This window comes from Syngnathus leptorhynchus, chromosome 15 (genome assembly GCF_054491065.1).
Source record: "Syngnathus leptorhynchus isolate UIUO chromosome 15, UIUO_Slep, whole genome shotgun sequence".
NCBI classification, from domain to species: domain Eukaryota; kingdom Metazoa; phylum Chordata; class Actinopteri; order Syngnathiformes; family Syngnathidae; genus Syngnathus; species Syngnathus leptorhynchus.
This window is the reverse complement of record NC_141209.1, coordinates 3,518,204-3,545,000: the sequence shown is the minus strand read 5'-3', so window position 1 is coordinate 3,545,000 and position 26,797 is coordinate 3,518,204. Positions and strand designations below refer to the sequence as shown.

General features: G+C 42.6%; 2 protein-coding genes across 10 annotated transcripts in view; one reads left to right on the top strand and one right to left on the bottom strand.

Annotated features, from left to right (window-relative positions):
- Positions 1–3,361: 3,361 nt before the first annotated feature.
- Positions 3,362–26,797, top strand: part of dph6 (diphthamine biosynthesis 6) — a 136,214-nt gene continuing 112,778 nt past the window's right edge. For 6 of the 7 annotated variants that reach the window (XR_015068373.1, XM_085932735.1, XM_085932734.1 and 3 more), the window contains exons 1-2: positions 3,483–3,657; positions 25,044–25,165. The gene's annotated coding sequence lies outside the window, so the exon portion shown is untranslated. Of the gene's footprint in view, positions 3,462–3,482; positions 3,658–25,043; positions 25,166–26,797 lie in introns of those variants that run through there. The other variant, XM_085932733.1, reaches the window with a different exon arrangement.
- cdin1 (CDAN1 interacting nuclease 1) overlaps positions 6,823–26,797 on the bottom strand; it is a 36,690-nt gene continuing 16,715 nt past the window's right edge. For 2 of the 3 annotated variants that reach the window (XM_085932742.1, XM_085932740.1), the window contains 4 exons: positions 26,425–26,492; positions 25,361–25,426; positions 25,134–25,239; positions 6,823–7,689 (listed from right to left, as the gene is read on the bottom strand). In XM_085932742.1, coding sequence (XP_085788868.1) covers positions 7,533–7,689; positions 25,134–25,239; positions 25,361–25,426; positions 26,425–26,492 — 397 coding nt within the window. In that variant the 3' untranslated portion in view covers positions 6,823–7,532. Of the gene's footprint in view, positions 7,690–24,074; positions 24,332–25,133; positions 25,240–25,360; positions 25,427–26,424; positions 26,493–26,797 lie in introns of those variants that run through there. The other variant, XM_085932743.1, reaches the window with a different exon arrangement.

Sequence of the window (26,797 nt, the reverse complement as noted above, 5' to 3'; positions counted from 1 at the left end):
CCTTTTATTTCGTGATATTATTTCCACATTTTAGCACCATAAGGTGTTTCTGTGACGACGTTATGCGGGTCAAGGGTGGGGTGTAAATGGGGTGGTGGTGGGGCCGTGGAGGTCCTGGGAGGAGGAGGAGGAGAAAAAAAAGGTCCGCATTTGGCCCGATCATTTATCAATGTCAGCCACATAATGATTCTCCCCGCAGTCACCCTATTGATGAGGATAATTACATTAGCTCAGAGTGAGTGATCAATAAAAGCCCGCAGAGAAAATGCTTTATTATCGCCAGCCAGCAGCAGAACGAGAAAAAAAGAAAGAATAAGAAAGAAAAGACATAAGAAAAGGACAGAAAGGTTTTACAAGAGCTGGGGGAAATGCGGAGGAAAACGAATAAAGAAACGATACAGATCACGATATTTCCTCATGAAAAAAATGTATAAATGTTTTAATCGTTCTCATTTTTACATTTTTGCGCATTTTGTTTCCCCATAATTGTTAAAAATTATTTTGTGTAGCTGATTTAGTGCAGTTTAAAAATATTATTGTGTCCCTATTTTATTCTTAATTTCAACAAATTTGACATATTTTATGGTGCTGGATTTTTATTTTTAGTCGAGGAGAATTAATCGAATGGTTAAGTGGAGTTTAACCAAAAAAAGGCAATGCAGATTTTGGTGCTTGTTATCTTTGATTTATTGTCAAAAATTAATTTATCCCATATAATACTATTTTTCATTTGTATTAGATTTAAGGAAGAATATGTTCCATCACTGTAGACGTGATTTAAAAAGAAATAATTGACCTTTAAATTATATGCACGCTAAATAAAACCAAATATCGGACTGCTCAGGCGAGCTTTTAATGTTTTGCTGCGTTTTTATATTCATATCTAAAATGTTGTTGTTTTTTTATTTGCAAAATTCGGTAGATAAATAAAAAATATTTTTTTCTATCCTAGGTCTGATTAAACGTCACCGTGCATGCTTGCTATTTCTTATTCTTTACGTTGTGGTCGGTGTTTATTTGAAAGGCTAAATAGTTGAACGCATGCATGCGGGGCTGACGGCTTCTCTCTTCGTTCACACTTGAGCAAGCGCTTGTCTACTTAAAAATGACTGACACTCACACTCACCCCCTCCTCCTTAAATAAAACACACGCCACACACTGCACTCAAATAAATCTTAATGACGTAACAAACGGGGAAAAAAGACAAACATAATTAGTCAAATTAGAGGAGCCGCGGGGAGGCTGGAAAAATGCACTGTTGACCACTTGGGGAACAGAATTAAAAAAAAAAAAGAAGAAAGAAAAGCAGGCCTTGAGACATTCAAAATTGTCCATTTCGATCACTTAATATTGAATTAAGAATGCCTACAGGACATACCAGCGAATATTAATTCACTTTTGTAAAAAAACAAAAAAAATCCACCTCATATTTTGTTTCACATCGGTTTTTTTCTTCATATTATTTTAAAAACATAAAGCAGCAAAAATATTAAGAGATTTTTTTTGTTGTTGGGAAGATTGAAAAAAAAAGGCCCATATCAAAGGTATGTTTGGGGTTGATTATTAATATGCGCGTCATTAATTAAACGCCGCAACTAGCGACCCCAACAGGAGGCCGATGTAAGTATTTCTACTTTGCAGCCGTTCACATGCATACTAGCCACAATCAAACACAACGGATCGAGGAAGATTGGCGTTTTATATTTTACTATTATTATCATTACTATTCATTTATTTGTTCTTGGACATCTCATGACGTCATTCACCCAGATCTGATACGCATAGAACAAGACAATCTCATGTTGCCTATTTATGTTTTTTAAAATAAAATTATTTTTTTTATTAAGTAATTAGGCAGCGCGGTGGAAAGCGGTATGATTGGATCACAGTTCTGAAATTTGGGGTTCGACTTTCGGCCTTCCTTTGTGGAGAATTGGGGGCGCGGTTGCGTGTACCAAGGCTCTTTCCTTTTTTTTCAAGCTCCACGGATGACAACACAATGTAGAAAAAATGTAAATAAAGATTAAGATCTTGCATGTGGTCCTCAGCGGGGGGAAAAGGGGAGGAACAGCAGCGTCATGGAAGAAAGTGACAACAGAATCAGATAATTCCGATTCCCTTATTTAAGAGAACTGTTTAATGTCGTTGGCAAGAAAAATGATTCACATGTAAGCCTAAACCACAAGTTTCCAGCATTCAAAAGATTTTCAGCACAAATACAAACGCTTACATTTGAGTGCTGATCAATGCAAGTACAAGAGGTTACAATTAAATAAAATGTATTGCAAGACTAGAAAAAAGATGGTAACGCATCTGAAATGACAAGGTGGAAATCAAAAAATATTTTTACCGTTGAATAAAATTTATGGTATGTTCAAGACACAGATTTTGTGTTTTTGAACACTATTTGTTGAAAAAAAAAAGATTGCTTTTGAACAATACAAGTTATCCAAATTTTCATGACATTTTCCTGCTGACAGTTTGAACAAATATAACAAAAACATTTTTTAATTGAAAATTCCTCCTCCTTTTCTACTTGTTAAACACGAATAGGATCAGTACAGAACTTTAAGTACATTTCAAGTGGTGCACAAACTTTGGCATGGCAGGAAAATCCTGGTTGATCCCTGTTAGCGGTCGGAAGCCTTTGTGATGACAAAATAAAGTTTTTTTTTTTGTGCATCACTACAGCTGCTGCTCACAAATAGTAGCAATGGAAGGGTGGCTACAAGGTGGGAGTGGCCTGTTTTATCTCCAGTCGACAATAAACGCACTGTGTCCTACTCAGGCGACATCAACATTTGTGGTGATAATGACAGGCAGCCGGCGTCCTATCTTATCTTCGGGCCAGGTAGCGGAGTACCTGCAAGGGCGGGGTATAACCATTGTGATAAGCAGCATCTGGACCAATAGGAAGACTCTCTGGAGCGACTGTGTAAGTTAATAGAGAACGCCACTGGAGACGGGAAGTCGTCGGAAAAGTGAAAAGCACTTTATGGCACACCTGAATGCCCTGGCGTTGGGTTTCCCGGCCCACTCCCTGTGGGAGAAAGCCATTACGGGGCCGTAACACAGGGTGGTTGCGAGCAGGGCGACAGAGCTCAAGTGATGTGAGTGACAACATCACGTCCAGCTATTCATTAGGTGACCCGAGGGGGATCCCTGTGGGATATGCTGGGGTTACACTGAAGAACCGGACACGGTCCAGATAAGACTTTCTCAAGGTGTAAGAGTTCACAATAAGGATGGGAGATGGACTGCGGTCCAGGGGGTGGATGAAACAGGGAGGCAGGTGAAGCTCATGACAAGTAAAAAATAAATAAATAAAATTTATTATTAATATTTGCTCACTGATGTTTATGTAGGACTAATTTTCAAAAAAATTTTTCGTCAAAATCCCTGAAATTGGTTGAGGCAGAGTACTCTGCCGCACTGAAGGAGGGCGTACCTGAGCCAACAGGTAATTCATGCTGCCCAATTTTGTTGTAGATGCAGACGAGACAACGGATGTCACAAACAATGCACAGATGTCTGTAATTTTGCACTACGTAGCGAAAAGTTACGTGGACTGTGAAGTGAAGGTGGCGTTTTGGGAACAAAGTGACGGAGCTTTTTGTGGTGAAGGATAGACGCATGGACTTCATCTACAAATAAAGGTAAGACCACTAAGTGCGTGCGTGCATGCGTGCATGGAATGTTGATGAGATACGAAATAATCAGTAGCCAATTGAATAAGCTACCCATTTGGGTTTATATATTTGTAAATCTGACACTTAAGGAGTTAGTGCCTCACCAACCATAAACCTCACCTCCGCACGTCACGTGACGATAGCAGCGCTCCATCAATTAAACAATTTGACAGAATTCTGAACGATCAAGGTTACCTAGCGCGTTCCAACGGGGACGTCATCAGGTCTCGAAAATTGAAACCAAATCTATCCCTCGAGGACCAAAGTCCTATAAGTCACCTGCAGTTGACGTTGTGTTTGGACACAGAGGTGTATATTTACCTGCTGGCAGCCAGTCAAGGACGATGTGGCTACAAAGTATTATGGAGGCAATGAACATGAATGGAGGAAAAAAAAAAAGACAAATGAGTCGCATGAGATGACAAACACGCAGTCAGCTTTTTACATTTTTCCAAACCCAAACCTGCATGTACTTGGCTATAGTTGTTATTCGTTTTTGCTCAGATCATTTCCAGAATTGGACAGATTTAGACTTGGCTTTGGTCCCTTTCCTGTGGTCGGGAGATGACACTTTTTCTGGGTCGCTCCTGTCGCAGACTAAATGCCACACAAAGGGGGGTTGGGAAAGGGGGGGGGGGTGACCTTTACAGCGAAGCATGCTGCCTCCATGCCGACTGTTACCACTCTTGGTCCTGTAGGCACAAAATGCCCAAAATATGCTTTTAGAATAGCTTGGACATAATTTTCCGTTTTATTTTAAATATCATATGTGGTTGTGTTGCAGTGCAAAAGCCAACAAGGCTGACCGGCATCCCCGTGTCATTGTCGTTCACTTCCCCGTCAAACTTGCCATCATGCCTCCCTCCTTCCTGTCAGTCAAACCAGGCCTCGGTTCATGTTCTCATGCTCCATTGTTGTTTTAAATAACATCTGATTAGCAGGCACAGCTTCCTAAAAATAAAAATGAGCTCTCTCGTCATATCTGCTCGAGAGCCTGTGTTTTTTTCCAGCCTTCATCCAGCTCCCCGCTATTTTCTTTTTTTAATGTTTTATAATAGTTCGTCTGGCTTTTCCTGGAAAACTTTTATTTATTTCCACCTTGTGATATCTTCCTGGCAAGAGGGGATCGCCGACTAAAAGCTTCTTGCCGCCCGGGGCAAAAAACAGAGCGGCGATCTCTGCACATAAATAACAGAAGCGTGGAGGAAGTCTGCGTGGTGGTCTGCTGCAGGAATGAAACCTTTGCCTCGGTCCGTTGGAATCTCAACGGGCCGTTCAGACGTTTGCTTGAAGACGCATTCAAAAAAACAACAAAAAAAACCTGAATATGAACCCAAGATGGACATCTGAGTGGCTCTGCAGTAGACATTCGAAAAAAGCCATCTGGTCTCAAGAGAATTTTAGTTGGAAACTCGACTAAATATTAAGTGTTACATTATGCTCAAATGGAGGATTTGCTGGAATACTGTGTTTTTTAAATTATGGATAGTTAGCAGTTAGCTAATCATTAGCATAACTTGAAAGAAAAATATATTAAGGTCAAAAGTCCATGTCAACAAAGGCCTGTTGTTTTTATTGGAAATGATTAGTCTGCAGCCTTATTTCTGATCTATATTTGCTCTCACGTGGCGGAGTCCATCCAGCTGTCGTGACTTTGAAGTAGGCTTTCGAAAGGCGCATTTTAGCTGGCATTGTGTGTACAAAGCTAATTTATAGGAGCTGACCCTGACTCCTCTTTTGTGCAACGGCCATCTTGGAAAACAATGGCAGGAAGGCTCAAAACCTGAGAGGAACTGATTCTGCTGTTTTTTTTTTCTTTCTTTTTCTATCTGCTCTTATTCATCTGAGAATTTTCCCCCGGCGAGTAAAATAGTTTTTTGTGTCCAACAGGAGCCATAAAGTGATGCCTTAGCATTCCATAGGCAGGCAATAGGGTTGAGTTTAACTAGACACATGGGGGCAAGTTGTTTTGTTGAGGAGGAGGTGAGAGAGGGGCCGAGGGGAGGGGATGGAGGGAGGGCATGGCCGCCTGGTGACCCAGCAGTGACCCGGTGGCCTCCTGGTGGAGGGATCAAGGCCTGGATGGGAGCCGGCTAAGGGTTAGAGGTTTAAGGGTAACAAATCGAGCAACACCTCGTCGGCATTCAAGCGAGCATACCGTGTCGTTTTGGACTGCGTGAGTGCACAGAACAAATATAGAAAAGTGTATTTTTATTCTCCGCGGCGGGGACGGCTTCCGTTCTGAAAGTGAAATAGATTAAGGACCTGGGTGGGGAGTATTTGGGGAGGGGGGGTGATACTTAGTTAGGAAACAGTATATTTTTAAATTTGATTAGTAAATGAGGGTGTGCACACTTGTGCAACCACTTTCAGTTGTTTATTTGAATTTGTACAGATTGGAAAGTTTTGAATGGAATGATTTTGGTCTTATTTTTGTTATATCAAAAAAATGGCATTTGATTTTATTATTATTATTATTGTAATTCCCTATTGTGGGACAAATCGAAGCATAATCGATTCCAGACGTTGACAATTTGTTCACATGCAAGCTAAGCAATTATTTATTGGAGTGAGCAAAAAATAAATAAATAAATCTCAGTAATGTTTTAAAATGATTTTAACACGATCACTGTTTGCTTGCTTGTCAATGCTAGCATGATGCCAAAAAAGTGTCATACATGAATCACGCATTGGGGTAATTTCAGGAAAACCTCAGAAGACAGCGAGCGTTCTATAGGCAACGCAAATGTGCGTCTAAAAGCATCAGTCAACTTTACGGTCATCTTTTTTCGTGTTTACAGCGTCCCGCTTATGTTTCTGTCATTAGCATCCTCTCATAAAAGAATTTGCGGTCGTAAAGATGTGCTGCCACAAGTCACACAACATTCTCTTACCTGGTCAGATTGTATACAAGCAAAACAACTACAGTGAAAAGTTCATGGGGAAATTCTCAACCTTCTTTCGATAAGTTCAAGATATCTGGCTTGTTGAAGGTTAGCCAACATCTGCGCTTAAAATGATCTGTTGAAGTTCCCATTTTTTTTAAAGGCACTCGGTGATCGTTTGGTTTCTCTTAAGTAGAAAATGACAAACATTCATTGGCTCAAATACCAGGATGTTTTTTTTCTTTCTTTACTTGGTTCATTTCAGTTGTGGAATGCCAGTCGTACAAAACCAGCCAGCAAGTACGAAATTTACAACACTTTAATAAACGTTTTAAATTCACACAGATGCGGAAAACGAAAACAGTTCTTGAATCGTACTTAAAGACAGTCTGTAAGATGAATTCATCGAAATCTTAAGAGGAACTTGATAACGTGAAACAGGGAAGGAAAATGGGTCAGGGCAAGGCCGTGGCCTTAATCAGCCGCCGTTCTATTCTCTCGTTTGGAGAGTGACTGAGAGGGCACTGAGTGACGCAGGTGAGAGCCAGGCGTCCCAACAGCCCCCCCCCCCCAGAACCGCACCTCGCTTATCTGCGTACGGAACGGAAGAGGAAGGAGTGACAAAGGCCAGGGGCTCTGGGTGTGATAAGGAAGGGCCTTATGTCCAAGCTCGGGTCCTCCATCACACCACGCCGTCAACCGGGGGAGCCAAGAGTTGTTGACCAGGAACCGGGAACCTTCTTCAAGATGGACTTTTTAGTCGCCTGATTGTACTTTGTAGCAAAAGCTAAGAGGCAGGAAGGTAGCGGCAGAGGGTCAGCTAAAGTTCAGGGCGGCAAAAGGTTCGACTTCAAACAGGAAAGCGAAATTACTTCCGGATTTTGCCGTCTACCCCGGTGTTCCTGTTCCTGCCCTTCCTGTGCCGTCACCCTCGACTATCGTTCCTTCCAGCTAAATTTATGATCTTGATCTTTTGTCCGCGACTGGCGCGTCGGTCCTGCCGAGGGCGACAATGTCCGTAGGGAAGCGATCTTTGAGGAGGATCCCTCGATCTCTCTGGCAGTCCAGTTCACCTATGAAACCGTACCAGTAGATAACAAGGCCGGGTCCAAATCTGAGATACACAGAAAAACAAAGTCTTAATAGCTATGAATCATAAAAGGCACGTCATGATCGAGGGAGGACAAATTAAGTCCTAAGAGACAGAAAGATGCACGACGCGACGTAAGAAATAAGTCTTTGATCGCCATCCAGAAAAATTCCGTTGTCCCGGATGATAAAGATCTCTCTAACAGGGTGATACACACTTCATCACATTACAATGGCGGGGAAATAACAATAATATGTGAAATAACAAAGGCCTCCGGAACCTGTCATCGGAAGCCTTTGGTATATCGCAGAGCACGCAGAGTTCAGCGCAAAGCCTCGAGACTTAAACGGCGCATGTGGCGGTTAATGTTAGCCAGTCCAAAAGAATCCAGCTGTTTCATTCACATTTGCTTTGAAAGACAAAAAAAAAATGACTTTGTGAGCTGTGCCGGTCCCAAGAGTCGCCAGTAATGAGTTTCCAAGCAGCTGAGAAATCCGATTCAGACTATCTAAACACAAAACGAGTTTTAACTTTGATAGTTTGCTGTCGCCCTCGCAAAATCTGCAATTCTCGAGGCTTCGTCGCTACTCCCGAAGGTCGGGAAAGGTTCAGAAGCGGTCCAACTGGTGAATCTCTTCGCCGGGAATGTCTTGGGCTACCCCACAAAGGACACTAAATCATCTTCTGAGCTCTTTATTGCACCCCGAAGAATCACCAGTGGCCTCTAGTTGCTTCGTGGAGATCGTACGTTTTGCTTTGAACGCCGGACGCCACGCATGAAGACATGTCCCAGTTGAACTCTGACCCGAGATCACCTTCCTTCGCCGTTCTCGTGCAAAATTCAAGGCGCTGACAGTGCGGCCGGCCCAGACACCATCGACAGTTAACACCGTTGCGAGCTCCCCCCTCGGAGACCCGAGACAGGAAACGGGCAAAAAAGGGCCACATGGCGCTGTGCGAGTTCAGCTCCGAGGTAAAGTGCATAAAAACTTCACCCGTGGCCAAATTCCCGTTGAAATACTGCCGCCCGCTTCCCCTCCCCCCGTGGTGTGGTTTTAATATCAACTTTGGGAATCTTTTCTATGATTATGATTTATAAGCACTTAAACGACACCTACGTGGTTAACCTTACAACTTGGACAGGAGATTTTAATAGCGCGTACACCCCTACTGTTCCAGCACATGTGACGACTGTGTACAGGTCTGGTGCCATCGTGACAAGGCGTCGAGGCCGTAGTCTACTTACAGACACTTTTAAAAAAAATTTGTTGGGGTAAAAGCTCGCCGCCTGGTTCCCCCGTGAGGCCCAATGTGCTGTCCTGCGCCCCATCCCTGCATTCTAACTTTTACTGTGCGTGATTTACGGCGCTGTATCTATGGGCGAGCAGGCCTGGAGAAAGCCCACAGATGCACGCTTGCAAGTTCACCGCAATGTCACACACATACCTCAGCCTCTCAACACTGCACACCAAGTACCCCCCCCCCGAGCCCTTAAGTCCCACCGTTTCCATAGCGGACAGCAACATGTCTGCCGGGTCTTAATATGGAAATGTTATGGAAACAAAATGTAAACATTTACATTAGATGACTTTTGAACGGGGGTTATGTTTCTTTTTTTATTCAGCTGCTGTGTTGTACGTAAGGCCGACGGAGGGTTGGGATGGGGGGGGGGGGGGGTCTGCGGAACGCAGAGGACAAGCGGGGCTGCGGCGAGCGAACGGAAAGGTTAAAACTGTACATCAACAGATAAGACGGCCGAGGAGAATACATCACGTCGAAGGGTGGGGAGGGGGACCGAGCGCAAATTGAAACATGCAAAATTATCAACGCCAGGGGAGCCGTGTCACTGAGGCCTTTCCATACACTCAAAGAAAATAAATGTGCTCGGAATGAATCCTACAGGGATGCTGAGGTAAGAAGTAGACGCTGGGGATTGAAACAACAGCACAAGGGAGGGGCCGAGTGGTGGTGGTGGTGGGGGCATGGCCGAGCTGGAAGTCGACAAGATGGGATTGTAACTCAAAAGTGCGCAATCGCAGACGGAGTAGTGCAAAAATACACAAGGGTTATATCGAAAGAGACGGTTCTCACAAGAATTTGGCAGGCCCTTGCTCTAACTTTCCGAACTTTAGCGTCTGGTTCCAAAAGGGGTCAGGATTTATTTGGTCGTCGATTTTTCGGTTGAAAGGTATTTTAATGAGTGTCGAGCATTGTTTTTTTGTTTTTTTTAAGGCAGGGCTGGCGTGACCTCTTGTTTTATTATTTCGGTGGTGATAAATTACAACATCACAGTAATGCATTACATACTGTATACTGTATTTACAAGTTGGGTCGTGTAGAGGAAGTTGGGAAGATTTTTTTTCCCCCTCCCGATACTAAGGTACATTTGTGTATTGTGCTGAGTGTTTGAGGTCGGATTGAGGGCTGGCAATTGTATTTTTCACTAATGTAAACTCATCTGTGTAATTTATCAGTGCCAAGAAAGATAGAGGAAGATTACCAAGTGTTATCTAGTTGCCATACGACAACATTTGGGTCAGGGCGTTCCTCACCTGACCTAGAATGAGATCATTTGCACTATATAGTTGAAATTAAAAACATTAAAAAAAACATTTAAAAAAAAGATTTTTAAATAACTAAAAGAAAATATTAAAAAATTAAATTAAAATCATCATAAAATGCTGATCACGATTTTAATATGACATTCCTTATAAAAAAGTAGCTATAAAGTTCTTTATATTACAATTGTGACCATTAATTTTGCATTCCACATCAGATTTGAGGAATTGCTCAAATCTAAGCATCCTTCCTGAAATGAACCTTTGACATTTGTAAACCGCTCAAGCACACTCCATGCACCCCCCCTCATTTTTTTTCTTATCTCCCAATCGCAAATTCTCACTTTCTCCGACCCCCCAGTGTGCCTGACAAAGCTGCCATTACCTCCGTCACCTTCTCGCACTCACCTTAAAAATCTTATCTCACACAAGCGCACGCACAGTTTGACTGACCCTCTACCAATCAGTTCACTGATAACCTGCTTCACACATTTGGCCGTGAATAAGCACATCTTATAATAGAAGCGCTTATTTGGGGATATTTGGTTGTAGTTGGAATCAGAGAATTTCTAGACTTAAAGTGACCCATTTCTGAAATTTAAACGCACTTTTACCTGAAAACATTGGATACAACTGTATTGTGTTTGTGCATAACTTTGAAATTAAGCTAATCTGAATGCTAATGCCTCATCCCGGAGCGCAGATCTTCTCTTGCCAGCTAATTGTCACCTTAGAGCACAAAAATGGTTTGATGGCTACAATGATAACGCGCTGAGTGTGAATTCATTAACACCTGATGCTAATACTAAAAAATTCTATATGAGCCATCTTGTCGGCTTCCCGCGGTGGGGATCGGCTGTGCAGACAGAGGAGCGGCAGCGCCAAGGGGATACATGCTCCTTTAACCTGTTATGGTGAACCCCCAGCAGTAATTGCCTCCCGTCTCTCGGGAACGACGACTGTTCGGGGACGGCCGCAGCTCCTCAGACCCCGCCGCGGCCCTGGACCTAACCCCGGCGGCAAGCATGTTTTCAATTTCGGATGCTCCCCTGCTGAAGCCGTGGCCCTAATCAACAGCAGTTTGTATCGTAACCCAATCCGGCCTTGCGAGGGCAGCGGCAGGCTGACCGGGCGGCTGCAAACTTGATGCGTCCAGCTGAGTGTTAAGTGTGTGCGTGCGTCCGTAATATCGCGTGTAAACGTGAGGTCACGGGACGGGGTGCCCGATACGTTCACATATCGCTGTTGATGTGAACGTAAACATACGAATCACACACGGTAAACAGACCGGCGGGCCAAAGTAATTAGACAGCCAAGAATATGTCAAAAGCTTGACATACGATTTTCTTGCATTAAATCACAGTTTGCAGCTGATTTTGATTCGCATAAATACCAAAATTTGCCAAGAGATTTTGTACAATCCCTAGCAAACTAGGCTTGACTTAAAAAAAAAAAAGCACCTGTTACTTGATTGTTTTTGCTTCAATTCATTTATCGTTACGCAATCGTCTTGATTGAAAGCACGGGAAGAAGAGTGCCAACATGAAAGTTGGGCACAGTAAAGCAGGTGTGAATGTTTGTCGCAGAGGACCTACTGGCCTTTTTGTCCATCGCTAAAACCCCCTGCCCCAAAATTAGAGCGTGACCTCACAACGTGTTCCTGGGAGAGAGCGCGAAAAAAAAAAAAAAAACAGGCCTGGCTTTTGTCCAAGTCAGCACCTTTGGAAGTGCAGTGGCGTTAGCGCCACTAAATCAACATGTCAGCACCCGGCCTAGTAAACTTCTTAAGCCAGGCTAGCCCACACACCTAATGAAGTGGCGTGAATGCCCATCTGTCTTGCAGGGGGGCGGGGTCCATACAAAGGAAAACCGAGAAATACATACATTTGCTATTTTGATTTGAACGGAGGCGCGATGCAAAATAAACGAGCTATTAGTGTCTTTCGGCTGGCGACCTTGGCCTCGGATTCCGAACTGTCCCAGTTTGAGGGGCAAGATTGGGGATGGACACAACCTGGGGGTGGGGTCACGAAAAGCTGTGTGCTTACTCTGCACTCTGTTTACATTCCTGAGGGTAATTTTAGCCCCAGGGGGTGGAGAAGGGAAGGGGGTCCGACATGTCGTTGGGGCTTGTCAGAAATCGATGGTCCAGCCGGCGCAGTGGCGGCACCTGGACTTGTGGGTGGTACAGAACAAAAATATAAATAAAGACCCGACGCCTTTTTTGGAACAAGGTGAATTTAAAACATTTTAGAGCCACTTTGATCAAATTTAAGACCTCTCATTAAAAGGAGTGGTCTCATTAATATATATTTGAAATTGTGCCATTTTTAAAAAAATATTTCAATGGTACATTTGACATTTAGGAGCCTTTTTTGAGGAAAATGAAATAATTCAAAGCTGAAGAATAGATCTGTTGACTCAGAAGCCGTCAGAAGGTGCGTCAAGGAGACCGGACCAACCATGGCGTCCACGCAAGGCTTTTGTTTGCATAAAAATTCAAAGGTGCAAATCTAATTGTGTTGTAGTTTTAAAAAATTTGCTACGCAAACAAAACAATAATCCCAGCTCGAGAATCGCCTGCTGGGATTTGTCTTTTTATTACTCCCAGTTCCCTCAAAGGCCGCAGAATGTCTGCGTGTTTACAATTTTCGAAAGACAAGGAGGGAGGGGTGGGGGGGACGCGACGACGAGCATGAGACGGAGCTTATCGAAACTAATTGGGCGAGGGATCGGGATAGAAGTTAAATGTTGGGCTACATGTAATGAAAGTAGCCGTGCGGGGGGACAGCGAGGGGTCACGGAGGGCCCACACCAAACAGTGGTCCTCAGGCAATCTGGTATTGATTTGCACTCGTTTGGGGATGAAGGTGGATGCTGGCGGGGGGAGTCACGGGGGAGTCATGTAGCAAAAGAGAACGAGAGTCAAAGACAGATGCTCAGCCGGAGTGGAAGGGTCTTGTGAGTTGTCAACTTGACAGTTTAACCCCCTTTTGGAGGAGAGCAAACAAAGCAGGGGATCTCGCGGGCTGACAGCGTTGATCCGTCATAGCCATGACACTGCAAAGCCCCTCGCCATGCCCGCCGAAGAGAGGAAGCGCTGCGTGTGTGTGTGCGTGCGTGGGTAAAAATATGCAAAAGCACATTCTTTTAAGCCGCAGAAAATAGATTGGGTAACGCTTGACGCACGCTCAGACTCGGGATTTGATATTGATTTGAGCTTTCCACCATTGTGTGTCCTCCAATGCGCTTTGATTTTGGTTCATATGGAGGTATTTTGATTTGGACATAAGTATGGAAGTCGGGAGCGTTCTACTACATTGCCGAGTGTATGTACATTTAAAGACATATTTGGCGGTAGTTGAAAATACAAGTCAAAATAATCCATTCGTGTCACAACACAGTAAAAATGATTTGCAGCATCTTTATGATTAAATCATTATTTTATTGCATATAGTATTATACGTTATATGTATGATATATTTTTATTTTTTTTATTTTATTAAATTATTTGCCACAGAAAAATACTTACAAATATTCTTAAATTATTATTTTATTATATATAGTACTATACACGTAGTATTATTATTTTACTATTAAATTATCTGTCACAGAAAAAAATAGACTCCTAAGAAAAAGTTGAATGAAGGTCTTGCCACAAGTGCAAATACGTCAACGTTCTTCTCCCGTCACTCAATCTGCGAAACAGACCCTCGAAGCACCTTCGTGTACTTAAACACCTCTTTTCCTTTCTTAAGCTCACACTGCTTTGTCAGAGCAAGTTACTCCCCCCCAACCTCCCGGCAACATAATGCAACCCTTAAAAAACAAACACACCCGAAAGGCTGTCCACGTCAAAATTAGAGCGGCCCTTATTGTCCCCATTATGGCCCATGGCGGCGGATGCTACGGGGGTCCCTCGCCTGTGAGGAGTTGTCAGACTGTGGACGCGAACCCGCTTGACAGGTAATCTGAATGTCTTCAATTAGCCCAATTAGGGCTGTCATAAACAATTGCGCCAGCAACACAAACAGATAAACGCACGCACAAGTGCACAGGGCGTACACACCGCCGGGGTCTGCAGAGTATTAATGAGAAGGGTAATGGGTATATCTGCGGACGCCTGACTTGACTTTTCCCGTGTGTGTGTGTGTGTGTGTGTGTGTGTGTGTGTGTGTGTGTGTGTGTGTGTGTGTGTGTGTGTGTGTGTGTCCATCTTTCGAGGCCCCGCCTTCGCATTGCTCTCAGCTGCACACTGCTGGCTGCTACCTGGTCACTTCAAATTGCGCCATCTCCTTTCATTAGCACGTTGCCGGCTGAGAATCTGAAAGGCCGTGACAAAATTCATTTGAGACGAGTGGGAGCAGATTGCCTGAAGCAGGTGCTATAGGGGAGATAAAACCAAAAAAAAAAAAGAAGCAGCACCTCTGTGTGTGCCGTGTTGTCTGGCGGCACGTGCAAGTGGGTGGGTGGTTGGTGGACGCTTTTTCACTGGTCTTCACATTCGGTTCTTGTCCTTGCTATGGTAAATGGGTAATGACATGTAAGTGCTTTGGGGGGGAGCGGGGGAGAGAACGGCCCAGTGCACACTTTTACAAAGCTGTGGTGAAATCTAAATATTGTTTCTAGCGTGACTAAACAGGGCAACGCCTTAGCAGCGAGGGGTGACAACGCTAACATTGTTTGATTTGGTCTCCCTCTTCATATTATCTTATCGCGGCGCAAAGGTGACACCCACTCAGCTTTTGTGTTCCATCTACGGGCGCTTCGGCGCGAGCTAATCTTGAAAAGAAGGATTTCACAAACGCGAGACTTGAGCAGAGTTAGCATCAATATTTGAACAAGGCCGCGGCATCGACGGCGGCGAGATCACGTCAAGCAACAAGGCTGACATGTTGGGTGCAGTCCTTAGAAGATTCTCGTTTGGGTTTCGAGGGAACCCTGGGCCGATTTTTGGCTTGTGTCGTCGCCTTGAGTGGAAAGGAACATCAAATATAACGTCGTTTTCCAATGGCAAATTATTATTAGTGCAGAAAACTATTTTTTTTCTTTATCCAATGCATCGATTAATCGACATCATTGAAATATTAATTGGTTATTCAAATAATTGTTATATATTGTGATGTGTAATTCATTGATCTTGTTGGAAAAACATTGCGATAAAACAATTCCCCACCCTTGGTTAATTATTTTAAAGTTATCGCCTAAAATTACTTTGATTTCAAGATGGACCTAATTTTAAGTGACGTCTGCAAAGACAAAAACTGGAGGGGGCGAAGAAAAAAAAAAAAGACAAAGAGAAAAGCCATCAGCGGGCAAGTTGTAATGGGAAATTGCTCTTGGCAACTATTTGTTCAAGCACCAGATTTATTTCGTCTTCATGCCAACCCGACGAGCCCCCGTTGGAAAACAGGGCAGGTTCCCCCCTAATGAGTAATCTATTTCCAAGCAGTCGTGTCTGGGCATGACAGTTTACTGAGAAGCTTGAAGAACTGGTAATTACCAGCGTTACGGGGCAATTAATGCATATTACACTGCAGCACTCATAGCGGTGACTGTCAGCTCCCCAATAAAAATGAGCACTCTTCAGCTAAAGGCTGACATTAATTGGGCCCTTAATGACTATGCAGAGGAACCAAGCCAAATAGGAACAAAACAGTGGAATCACTTTGACTCCGGCAGAGGGTTGAAAAGTGGACTAAAAATGAGATTAATTGCTCTTAGAGGGGGGAGGGGGTTTGGAATTATAGGGTGCAGAAAGAGCAAGGGGTGCTCATACAGATGACAATTCAATTAATTATTCTATAGTGCATTTTCTAGGCAAAGCATACGGTTAGAGTCGGTTTTAAGATGGTGGAAATATATTTGCACTCTTCTCAAAGGTCAATATTTTTTTTCTTATTGGTGGAGCCTTGAACACTGATCTTAGCCGAGGAAAAAAGGAGGCCCGAAGTTCGGCTGAATAAAAAGTGAGTCATCATCATAAAGCATGTGGTTATTGCAAAACAGGCGGCATGATGTGCTGATCTTGAAAAAAAAAAAAGTGATAAATTAATCCCACATTGGCCTCTCGATAATTACGAAAATAAGAAATACTGCTGATTAGAAAATCAACAAAATAAAGTACCAAAAAGTAAACAACTTTAACGCGAACCCTAATACATCAAATGGGATTTCTGATAAATAATCCAAACAAATAAAATAAACTGACACAAAATAAATGGGAAAAATAAATGTAATAAATTACAAAAAAAGAGAATTATAGGAGTTGCTGAACCCCCCCCCCCCCATTTTTACAATTAATCATTTATAAAATGCATTAGGCACATCTAAGAGTAAAATATTTTTAAAAAGTCATAAAGTGAGCAACTAACACATTCCACCCACAGAAAAGTTTCATGAATCAAGGATTTACCAGAGATGTGAAATTCCAATTAGCGTTGCTATAAATCTATACTAGGCCTTAATCTCAATGCAAGATAGTAAAAAAAGAAAAAAAATAGCAGCGCACAAACACACGGCACCATTTGCATACATTTTTGATTCCGGATTTCCTGGCTATTTAAATATGCGGTTAGAAATAGTGCGGCGCTGCCTCTTGCGCTGTCACGCCGCACACTCACGCTGTCATTGGCCCTGATAGAACTCACGCGCTTCAAAGGCGGCTTTGCAAGGAGCAAATATTTGAATTGCAAAAACGCCTCATCTTCCAAAGGGAGCCAATTGAAGAGAACTTTTTAAGGAGTTTGAGACGAAGCGACGACCCCCACCCGCCGCAACCTCGAGGAAGCTCTCCCCTCTCGTATTCACCACGTAAGCGCTCCCCTGGCTAATTTGCCATATCCAAATTTGTGTAATGGGATATGACACATTCTACAGGGGATTGGCAAGGGGGGAACTTTAATACGAGGAGAGAAGCGTAAAATGTTTAAGCTTGCCTTGTGTATAAATGAAATCCACCACCCAAATCCGGGTTCCGTTACAGAATGAAGCGTAATTAGCTGCTTAAGTTCTCTGGCGAGGTCTTTGAGCGAGATCCTTAAGATTCTACGCAAACACGTAACACCTCGAGACTTTGTATGTGTTCGCCGGAGATAAATGCGAGAGCGTTTCCAGCTAAAGAGAAAATGTCCAAAAATAATCTGAATCGTAAATCAACAGCGCGGCTTATTGGTTTTCTCAAAGTATGAGCCCGAGCGTTTGATGCCAGAATAAATAGCGCCGTTAAGCCCGAGCGAGTAAAAGTGGAGGCATGAAGGCCGCGGACAACCTTAACATCAATAAATAGTCATCGTCAGACATCTAAGAAAATATTCTCGCAACAAGGGAGACACTCATCTCCCGACTTTATGACGAGACACATCTGCAAAAGTTGAATCCCAGCTTTTAGGAGTCAGCAGTTTTTCATCGTGCTTAATATTTTCTTGCTGTTTATCATCACTAAATCATGTCCTTAATGTTCGAGAGAAAAGGGCTGTTTTAAATTCCGTCTTTCTGCCAAGGATAAAGACCTGTCCGTTTTTGGTGACCTTTGTTGAGGGGTCATCAAATGAACAAATGGCAAAGAACAGCAGTCCAGTTGTTTCATTCCTAAGGATGTTCGATACCACTTGTAGTCAGACTGATACCAGTCCGATGATTAACCGATACTTTAGTACTTTTGATATATAAAATATCATTTAACAGAATGAGCAAAGACGTTTCTTTGCGAAGAAGATAATTTGCAGATGTGTCAAACGGCCATTTTGCATAATGCCATCCGCTTTTGTATCAATGGCTGGTATCGGTACAATAAGGCCGGTATTGATACTGATACCCGTTGCTTTCTGGTCACATTCACAACTGCCTATGCACGAAACATATATTTTAGCTTTTTTTTAAGTACACACTGATTGATTTATAAATCGTGTACCGCAAATTGATTAGTGCCGCGATTGCCTTAGCCAGCAGGCTAGTCTCCAGCGGCCGACACGCAGACATCACGGAGACATGTTTGCGCCGAAATCAAATGCGAATGATGGATTGCTTAACTGCACAATGACCTCTGTCACTGGGCGCTTGTCCTAAATCAGACGTCGGCGATAAGGGGCCCCACGCTCGCGCTCACCTTGGTATTTTGGCCAGCAGACCTTATCTGAGACTGGAGGAAGTTGGAGTAATAACTAAAGACAAGCCGCAACAAAACCCGGCCTCACCTTGTCAAACATGGTTTACAATGTATAAGCCCTTATTTCCAGCTTTGAGGCTGTTAAGGCAATAATTACGTCACGTTTTGGCACTGCGGTGTTAAATTACAACAAAAATTTAATGAAAAAGAAAAGTTGGACCAGAACCAGAGAGAAGGCTGACGATGAACAAAACCAAAATACGCTGAGGTTCACAGTAGGAGGGTTAGCACGTTTTCCAATCAGAACACATGCGATGACGCGTTTGTGCGCGTGTGAGAGCGCGAGCTAGCATGCTTCCAGGCAGTGGCATCAAAACGGTGGAGGGAGACCAAACATGACATCAAACGTCGCAATTAGCTGACCCCTTTTCCCCGGAGTCGCCGTTTGAAACGGGCTGCCTTTAAAAAGCGTGATTAAAATATGTTTGCTTTCTTATTCAAAATGACATTTGACAAGGTTAGCAATATTTCAACTAACTGCAAAAACATTCTTGCGGCCGTAATCCTTGACTTTTTTTTTTTTTCCCCCCGCCGGTCGCAGGTAACCTCCGAGCGAGTTTCCCATGAACTCATTGCTACAATTTGGGGAAAAGAAAACCGCCGAGAGGGAAGAAGAAAAAAGCGTGTTTTGTTTCACCCGCACGGTTGAAGCTAAATGTTTTACAATGATTATTCAGGGAATTTAACCCCCCTTTTATTAAGTCATTTTGGTAACCGCCAGCTCCATCCTTGCACGGGACGGGACATGAGGACTGTCAGCAGCTAAGCGGATCAAGTTGCTCAAACTGTTAAACCCCCTCATCACCAAATTAGGAGAGGTGTAGTCCACAGTCTAGTGGTCAGTCCAAAAAAGACCAAAAAGTAAACTTACGGGGATGACATTAAACCACAATCGTAAAACTTGGAATTGATGTCGGGGCTTCAAAGAGAAATGCTGAAGTCCTGACAAAACAAGATGCAGATAAGTAAGGATTCATAGGCCGTATCAAGTTAATGGTTTTCACATTTACTCGAGTCACTGGGGGAAGGGAATGTGTCAGGATTGGACGGAAAGCCAGGCCGGGCTTTAGCGGCAGCTGAGTCTTGAAAATGGTGGTGGCACTTTGGATCAGAGGTCTTTTCGCCAGACAGCTCAATGCTGCCGCTTTCACTTAGAACGGCCGACCAAATCGGAGTTGTCATTTAAATGGAGTGAATTATATCGATATGGCTCAAAATGAACAGCAGATTTCTCTGGCATTTTAATGACAGATATTTGTCAAGGATTGAGCTTTTTTTTGACATGGACTCGTTGAAAGACGATGACGAATACACCGGTATTGACTCGACACTGTACGGCCGTAATTGATGTGGACGGTTTTGTGTTGGAAAAAAAAGTACTAGCATGTACCACCGTAAAGGTACCTAGCTAGACAAACAAAAATAAAAGAAAAAGAATGTCAATATATTGAATGGCAGAGTATAAACTGACATATTAACCTTAGTCGATGCTAATTTCCCATAAGCATGTCAGTCATGTCTTAGCGTTAGCGCTAGTTATCAAGTTTTCTTTTACGATGAACTCCAATTGGATGTTATTAAACAGCTTAAAGTACACTCGGGGATGGATAGAATCACGTACGTTGTTTTTCTTTGATTATAAATCGATTTAATTAAAAATTGAGAGTATCCAAAATTGGAATGACGATTATATTTCGATTAATCGTCTAGCCTGAGTTGTAGCTGACTTTACTAATGTACAATCAGTCACTATGATGCAGTTTAATATGATATTGTTTTCGAAGGATGACTACTTTTGAGACAAATCTGTGTAGCTTACACTGCTTGTATATTAACTCGCAATTGATGAGCATCATCAAAAGGTCAGCACTTGGACGCAGGCTCCTCATGTGTCTTTGATTACACTCTCCCACTAAGAGAGACGCAGGCAACAAAGTTTAAGCTATCAGGCAATCAGACGGCGGACAGACGTGAAACTCAAAACAGAGGCAGCTTGAGAGGAGAAGGCAGCCTGAGTTTGAAAAAAAAAAATGGCTGGAAATGGTTCCTGACGAAGGTCTTTAACAAATGCCAGGCCGGTGAGGAAAGACTCAGATGTGCTTTTCTAGCAATGAGGTCCTGAAGAGAATTAATTGTGAAATATCGTACAAAAACAAATACCTTTCAAATCTGTTACTTGCGGGATGTCAATCAAAAACGACTACCATGAACCACAATCAGATAAAAAGCCAACGCAGGCAAACAAACAAATCTCAACCGTATAGAAAAGTTATTCCGGTTGAGTGATGAGGTCATCCGAGGAGCGAAAGTTTTGAAATCCCTTTTCCAAGCAAAAATGAGAAATGATGGATGGGAAAATTCAAAACAGCATCACAGCATTTGACATTAGTTATCACGGGGATTGATTTGAAGGTGTTTTATAGTTCTGTGGTTTTACAACTCTGCTTAGAATTATTGTTATTGTATAGAATCATCTCGCTTAATGGCTGCTTGGGAGCCAGGCCAATAAAATAAAATAAAAAAACAGCGGAAAAAAGGAAGACAAATATGAAAATATCAAAAGCTTGCTATAAATCACTAAGAGCCTTTAATCAGGATCTTTTTTTTTTTTTTTGCTAAAAGCAGAAATCCGCTTAGAAAGGGGAAACCGCTAAATAAAAAAACATGCCTATCCTAACCAGGGAATTTTCGTTATCATCCCTTCTCGAAATCAACGCAATAGCTCAACGAAAGGTGAGAAGAAGAAAACTACAAGGGTGAAAATAAGCAGAGGTGGGATAAAAACAAGGTTATGTGTGGGACAGTGGACCTATAAAAAGGAGCCCGCTGTCTGGGTTATCTCGAAGAAAGCACTTATCACTAGCCAGCAGCCGTGCACGCTGACTGATGGACCTCCACAAAGCGCGAGTACCACGCGCATTATCTGGTACACACAGAGCGGCTTTTTAAACACAAAAGGCAGAAATATGAAGCATTGTTTCCTGGCTCTGTCGTTTGCTACAAAATAAGGTATTTGCCGCACCGTGTTAAATAGAACGACCCAAACATTGGGGGAACCGACAAGGAAATTGAAACCGAGATAAGGAAGGTGAGTTGAAGAATTTATGATCTCTGAGTGAAAGACGTGAATTCTGATTTGTTGCTAATTTTTGACGCAATTTTGTGTCTCTAATAGTCTGAAAATCTATGATCTCATTGCTACTACTATATTTATTTTCTATTCAAGCTGGTTTGAGATAATCGATTAATTGATTGTTAGATAGCAAAATAGGGTGCAATACTTGGCTGCGGCCAGCAGAGGCACTGCTGAGTCAGCATCAAAATTACTGTGTTCAGTAACGTAATTATTGTGTTCAGAACATTCAGATGGATCTCGTTTTATAAAAAAATATTATTCAATAAATATTCAATAAAGTAAATTTAACTGTACATTATAAGCACTATAAAGGATTTAGTTTTTAACTTATGGGGATATTTGCATTTTGGGTGTAGCTTAAAAAAGTCGTTATAAAAACTACAAATATAAAACCATATTGCATGATCACATCAATTATACAGAGAAAACTAAACAAATCGGTCATTGACGGGAGGATGCATAGAAACCCCCACCCCCCAAATAAAAACTATGCCAAAGTCACACTTTCAGCAATTTTTTTTATCTATCTAAGCCCGGCGGGGAACTCCACGAAAAAAGGAGGTGAAGAAGTCTCTGTGATTCTGATGTTATCCATTGTGAAAGCTGACAAAAAACATGGACATTCATCTTTAAAAAAAAAAAAAAAAGAAGAAGTTCCAATGCCGCCCCCAAAAAGAAAAAAAAAAAAGCAATTCACAGGGTTGACACTCTCGCACCTCATTTCACTCCAGGCTTTCTTCTCCATCTCGCAGTTTCCCGGCGAGGAGGGCATATATGTTTCGCCGAGGTGGCACTCTCACCCCGGCCGTGTCAAAACCCGGCTCTCAGTCACAATGCTAAATGACAAATTTGGATAATATGCACATATATGACCTCACTGGCAGACATGGAGGCTTAAGTAAAGCTAAATCCTCAGGCTGCTAGAAAGACCTGAGCTCACAGACGCCTCAAAACAAGGCTCCCAAATGTGCATCCTTAAAAGCATGAAATCCTTGAAGCTTCGCAGCTTACTTGTCATTTGGCATTAATGCCTCCGTAGAAAGTTGACGGCATCGCACTCCTGTGCGCCGCGGCACCCCAAAACAAACATTTGCAAAGCCCTAAAGGAACTAGCATTGCGCAGAGCTATTTTTTCAGCTTTTTTTTTTTTCCTGGCTGTGGATATTCTATGAGAGGATGTCATAACAAAGGAAACAATAAAAGAGGCCACGTTCCTGCACAGCATGGGGTGCCCATAACGATAAATAAAAGGAAGGCGATGGATGTCATATGCTTCATCAGGGAAGATAAGATTGCCGCCTTCACAAATAAGAAGACTTTATTAATATTCATAATTTTCCTTGCATGTGTTTTATTTTTTGCTTGGAGAAAATGATTTTGAGGTTAGGTTGATGTGCAATGAAGAAGAAGGCGAAGAACTTGCAGGTGTAAACCCCATTATTATTTTCAAGTAATTAAACAATAATCTATTTGGAGTAGTCCAACAAAAAAATGATAGGCATGTCTATTAAAATAGGACAATGATGAATTAAGAAACTGAATTGCTTCAATTGAGAGGCATTAAATGAATTAGTGCAGGGGGGGGACACACACACACACAGCGTTTTGGACCGTAATTGGAAAAAGTTCACAAAGATCGGAAGCTACGTAATTGCGGCTGTGTCAACTCATAAAAAGCATCGCAGACACGCTTCTGTCTTATTGTTAGCCAACGTGTCAGTGAGTAGATTAATATGACAAGTTTTATATAACTCTTAGCATAAAAAATACAGGCAATAAAAAATATTTGAACTATGACTAACTTCAAATCTTCAGCATATTTATATTTCATGTTTGTGTATACATATAAAATAAACAACTATACACAAATGCATGTGCCTATTCCCAGTTGGTCAAGACAGATGATGTATTAAGGCAAACGCAAAGGTCTTAACCCCCAGCTTCATATAAGGGAGAAATGAGGCATACTGTACCATTATATTGTTATCAATCATTTTTTGCTGGACGTCTGACAGCTCCTTATCAGAGCTAACCTTTTTGCCCACGTTCAACATTTGTAGTTTACAAATCTTACAGCTGACTGAGTTCATGGGGGGGGAGGGGCTGGCCGTGAATGGAAAAAATGTCAACAAAAGACTATACATTTATTTCTTGTAATCTGCACTGCCATGTCTCAAAATTATTTTGTGCCTGTTTGCACATTATATTCTGATTAGTGCAATTGATTCTTTCTTAGTACACAATTGCACTGGGGAGGGCAATTAAATAGGACATAGATCTTTCTATGTCGTGAAGAGTCGTGGTTGTTTTCATGTTTTCGTTCGCTCTATCTAATAATAATAAAGCTGAGGTAAAAGCGACATAGTGACTCTTCTGACCACGATTGAAAGCAACGAACTGGGAGTAACCAAAGACCAAAACTAGTTTGATCAAAGAGGGGTATTTTAAGAGTGATCACTTCCACTTAAACACCAGGCTCGTTTAATATTCACCATCAGGTAAATAATTCTTACGCAACTTGGATAGTTGTGAGAGATATGGAGAACTCAATTATCCGAACATCCGTCAGAGCAGAGGCGCTAGCTCGCTCTGGAACGCCACTGGGAAATAAGATTGATAGCCGAATTGACGCTGCTAGCCGCCGCTTTGTCGCCTCATCCGAGCACTGGACTTGAACACGCCGTTTGATTCCATCATTTTCCCCCCAGATTTTGCTCTTCTTTCTTTGGAGCATTGTACGTGAAGCATCATTACCCTTCACTCCACCGAAGAGGGGTTCATTATGGGGTTAGTGTGTTGGCAAGACTGTTGTTTGGATGATGAATGTAGTTGGTTAGAGCTTTGGAGAGAAAAGTATCCGCCCCCCACCAACACACACACATTCATTGCAAGATGCTGAGAACAATTTGCAGTTTGGTTAAATTTGTGAAAAAAAAGTTTAAAAAATCTGCAAATTCTTTCTCTGTTTTCCAATCAAACGTTGACCCAAAATGACATAAATACCTGAAAGATGATGTAAAAGGTCCAACCATTTCACATTTTGAAATGTCAACATTATATGTCGATTAAAAAGGAACGGTCGGCGGATAAGGTCGGGACTGACAGTTTTGCGTTTGGATTCTGACACAACAATGTTTATCTGATCGGGCTTCGGGTTGACATGACGGGATCTACATTGTCACTCGTCTAATACGCTTGGACAAGGCTGTGCCACTGAATATCAATGAAAGACGCCTCCAGGGCCAGAAATGTAAGGCTTGGGATCAGCCTAACCTTAGAATCGGTATGTACGTATCGTGACGCTTTGACCTTCTGGTAACTGGTGGCGCTGCGATAAAAGACGTCGAGCAAAAAGCTTTTCTGTCTTCAATCCAAGCCGAACAAGAAAGAGGAGTGAAGGAAATCTATTTTTGGAAACATTTGATGTGCTTCTTTTGCTGGCTCACTGTTACATTGATTTAGTTCAAAAAGTAGCAGAAGGCTCATTATCTTTTGTTTGCCTCTGATTTCTTTTCAGGTGTTCAACGAGGCCTATTGAAAAAAGCAAGTCCCTTTTCAAAACTTTTTCCATGACATCTAAGGAGAAAATCTGGAAAGAAAGACTGACCTGTTCCAGTAGCTCCAAAACTGTTCGTTGAGGTAAGTGCGGTGACTGTGGTCGTCTCCAAACGACGCTTTACTTTCAATCCAGTGAACAATGTGTCCTTCCACGGCTTTTGGAAACAGAGATAAAAAATAAGTCAGACCCGATGAAATACAACTTTCAAGTCTATATGCATCAATGGTAGTGAATGAATTAAAGTCAATACAATTGTGGGGGGGGGGAATACTAACCGACAGGGACCTCCAGGATGATATCAGGTGTTTTGTCATAACCTTTTGCTCTCAGTTGGTTCTCATCTAAAACAGAAGACATACGAGTCGCATTTGTTTGACTTTGGATCGCCTTAGATCGGTCTAAAAGCTTTACAATCAGTGTATTTGCTGTGTTCGCACGGAAAAAAAGCTGCGCCCCCAGTTTGTAGTTTGGTGAAGCTTCATAAAATATATGGCGAAGGGGGGGGGGGACAAGGTTGGCATTATAGTCTGAGTAAGCCACGACCCCGAGATCCTCGCCAACGTCAGCCATTGTCCTTGACTTTTTGCACACTTCAGCCATTATCCGTACAACACCTGATTTCTCCATTAAATCTCGGGCTGACCAGGTCATTCGGTTCCAAGGGCCTGCCTCTTTGTCTCCAGTCAAGCTCGACTAATGGGGCGCGGAGGAGAATTGAGAAGAGATGGAGGGTGCCGGTGTCAGCCAAGGATGGAGACAGGCGAGCTGAGAGGGAGGTCACAGTGGGCCGCCGCGGGCCCGAGGTGCATCCCGGGCTCGGCTAATGCTATTGGCCGCGGCCCGGCTGTTGACATTGTCATGTGGGCTCTGATCGCCTTTTTTACACCAGCTTTGATTAAAATTAATGGGCCGTCCCTGCTGTTGGGTGGCTTATTTCCAATCCATTTATCAAGTGGGGTGAGGTTGCCTCAGTGGCCCCGGTGCCCTCTGACAGTTTTAGAACAGTCCTCCGTATATAGCCGTGAAGAAAGGTCAACGCGGCGGGTCCAAATAAATGATGTGGTCTTAATGACACAAGGAATGACTTTCATCCTTCACTCACCTGACCTATGGGATGATGATGATGATGATGGGAGGGGAGGAGGGGAGGAAGCAGGGGTTAAATATTAACTTCCACAATTTCACACATGGGCACTACCTCGATTAAATTCGCTTGGGACAAAATCGTATAACCCTGCAAAAATTATATTTGATGAAAAACGACATTTGATGTTTGTCCGCCACATTAGGATGACAAAAAAAAACAAACTCCAGCAAATAAATTCAAGTCACGACTTACCTAAGAAGGACAAATTTTTCTCCTTGAGTTTGTCACAGAGCAGAACCTCGTGCTCTTGGCCAATAGCGCTGTGGGTCGAAAGAGTCAAGGATTCCAAAAGCAGCTATCAAAGCACTAAAACCTGTGCTTAGTCATCATTATTTACATGTGCTTTCCCTGCTTTGACACGTGAGCTACACGTTAGCCTCAATAAGCGTTAAAATCTCAGTTGTGAACTCTCCGGGGTGCTGAACCGCGTCTGCTTGATGACGAAACAAAATGAGAATATTCATAGTGATGCCAATTGCTTACTGCCAAACCCGTGACTTTTTTTCCCCCCTTTTTTACGCCGATCCACCGGCTGCGCACGGACATTTTGAATTGCACATCTCCT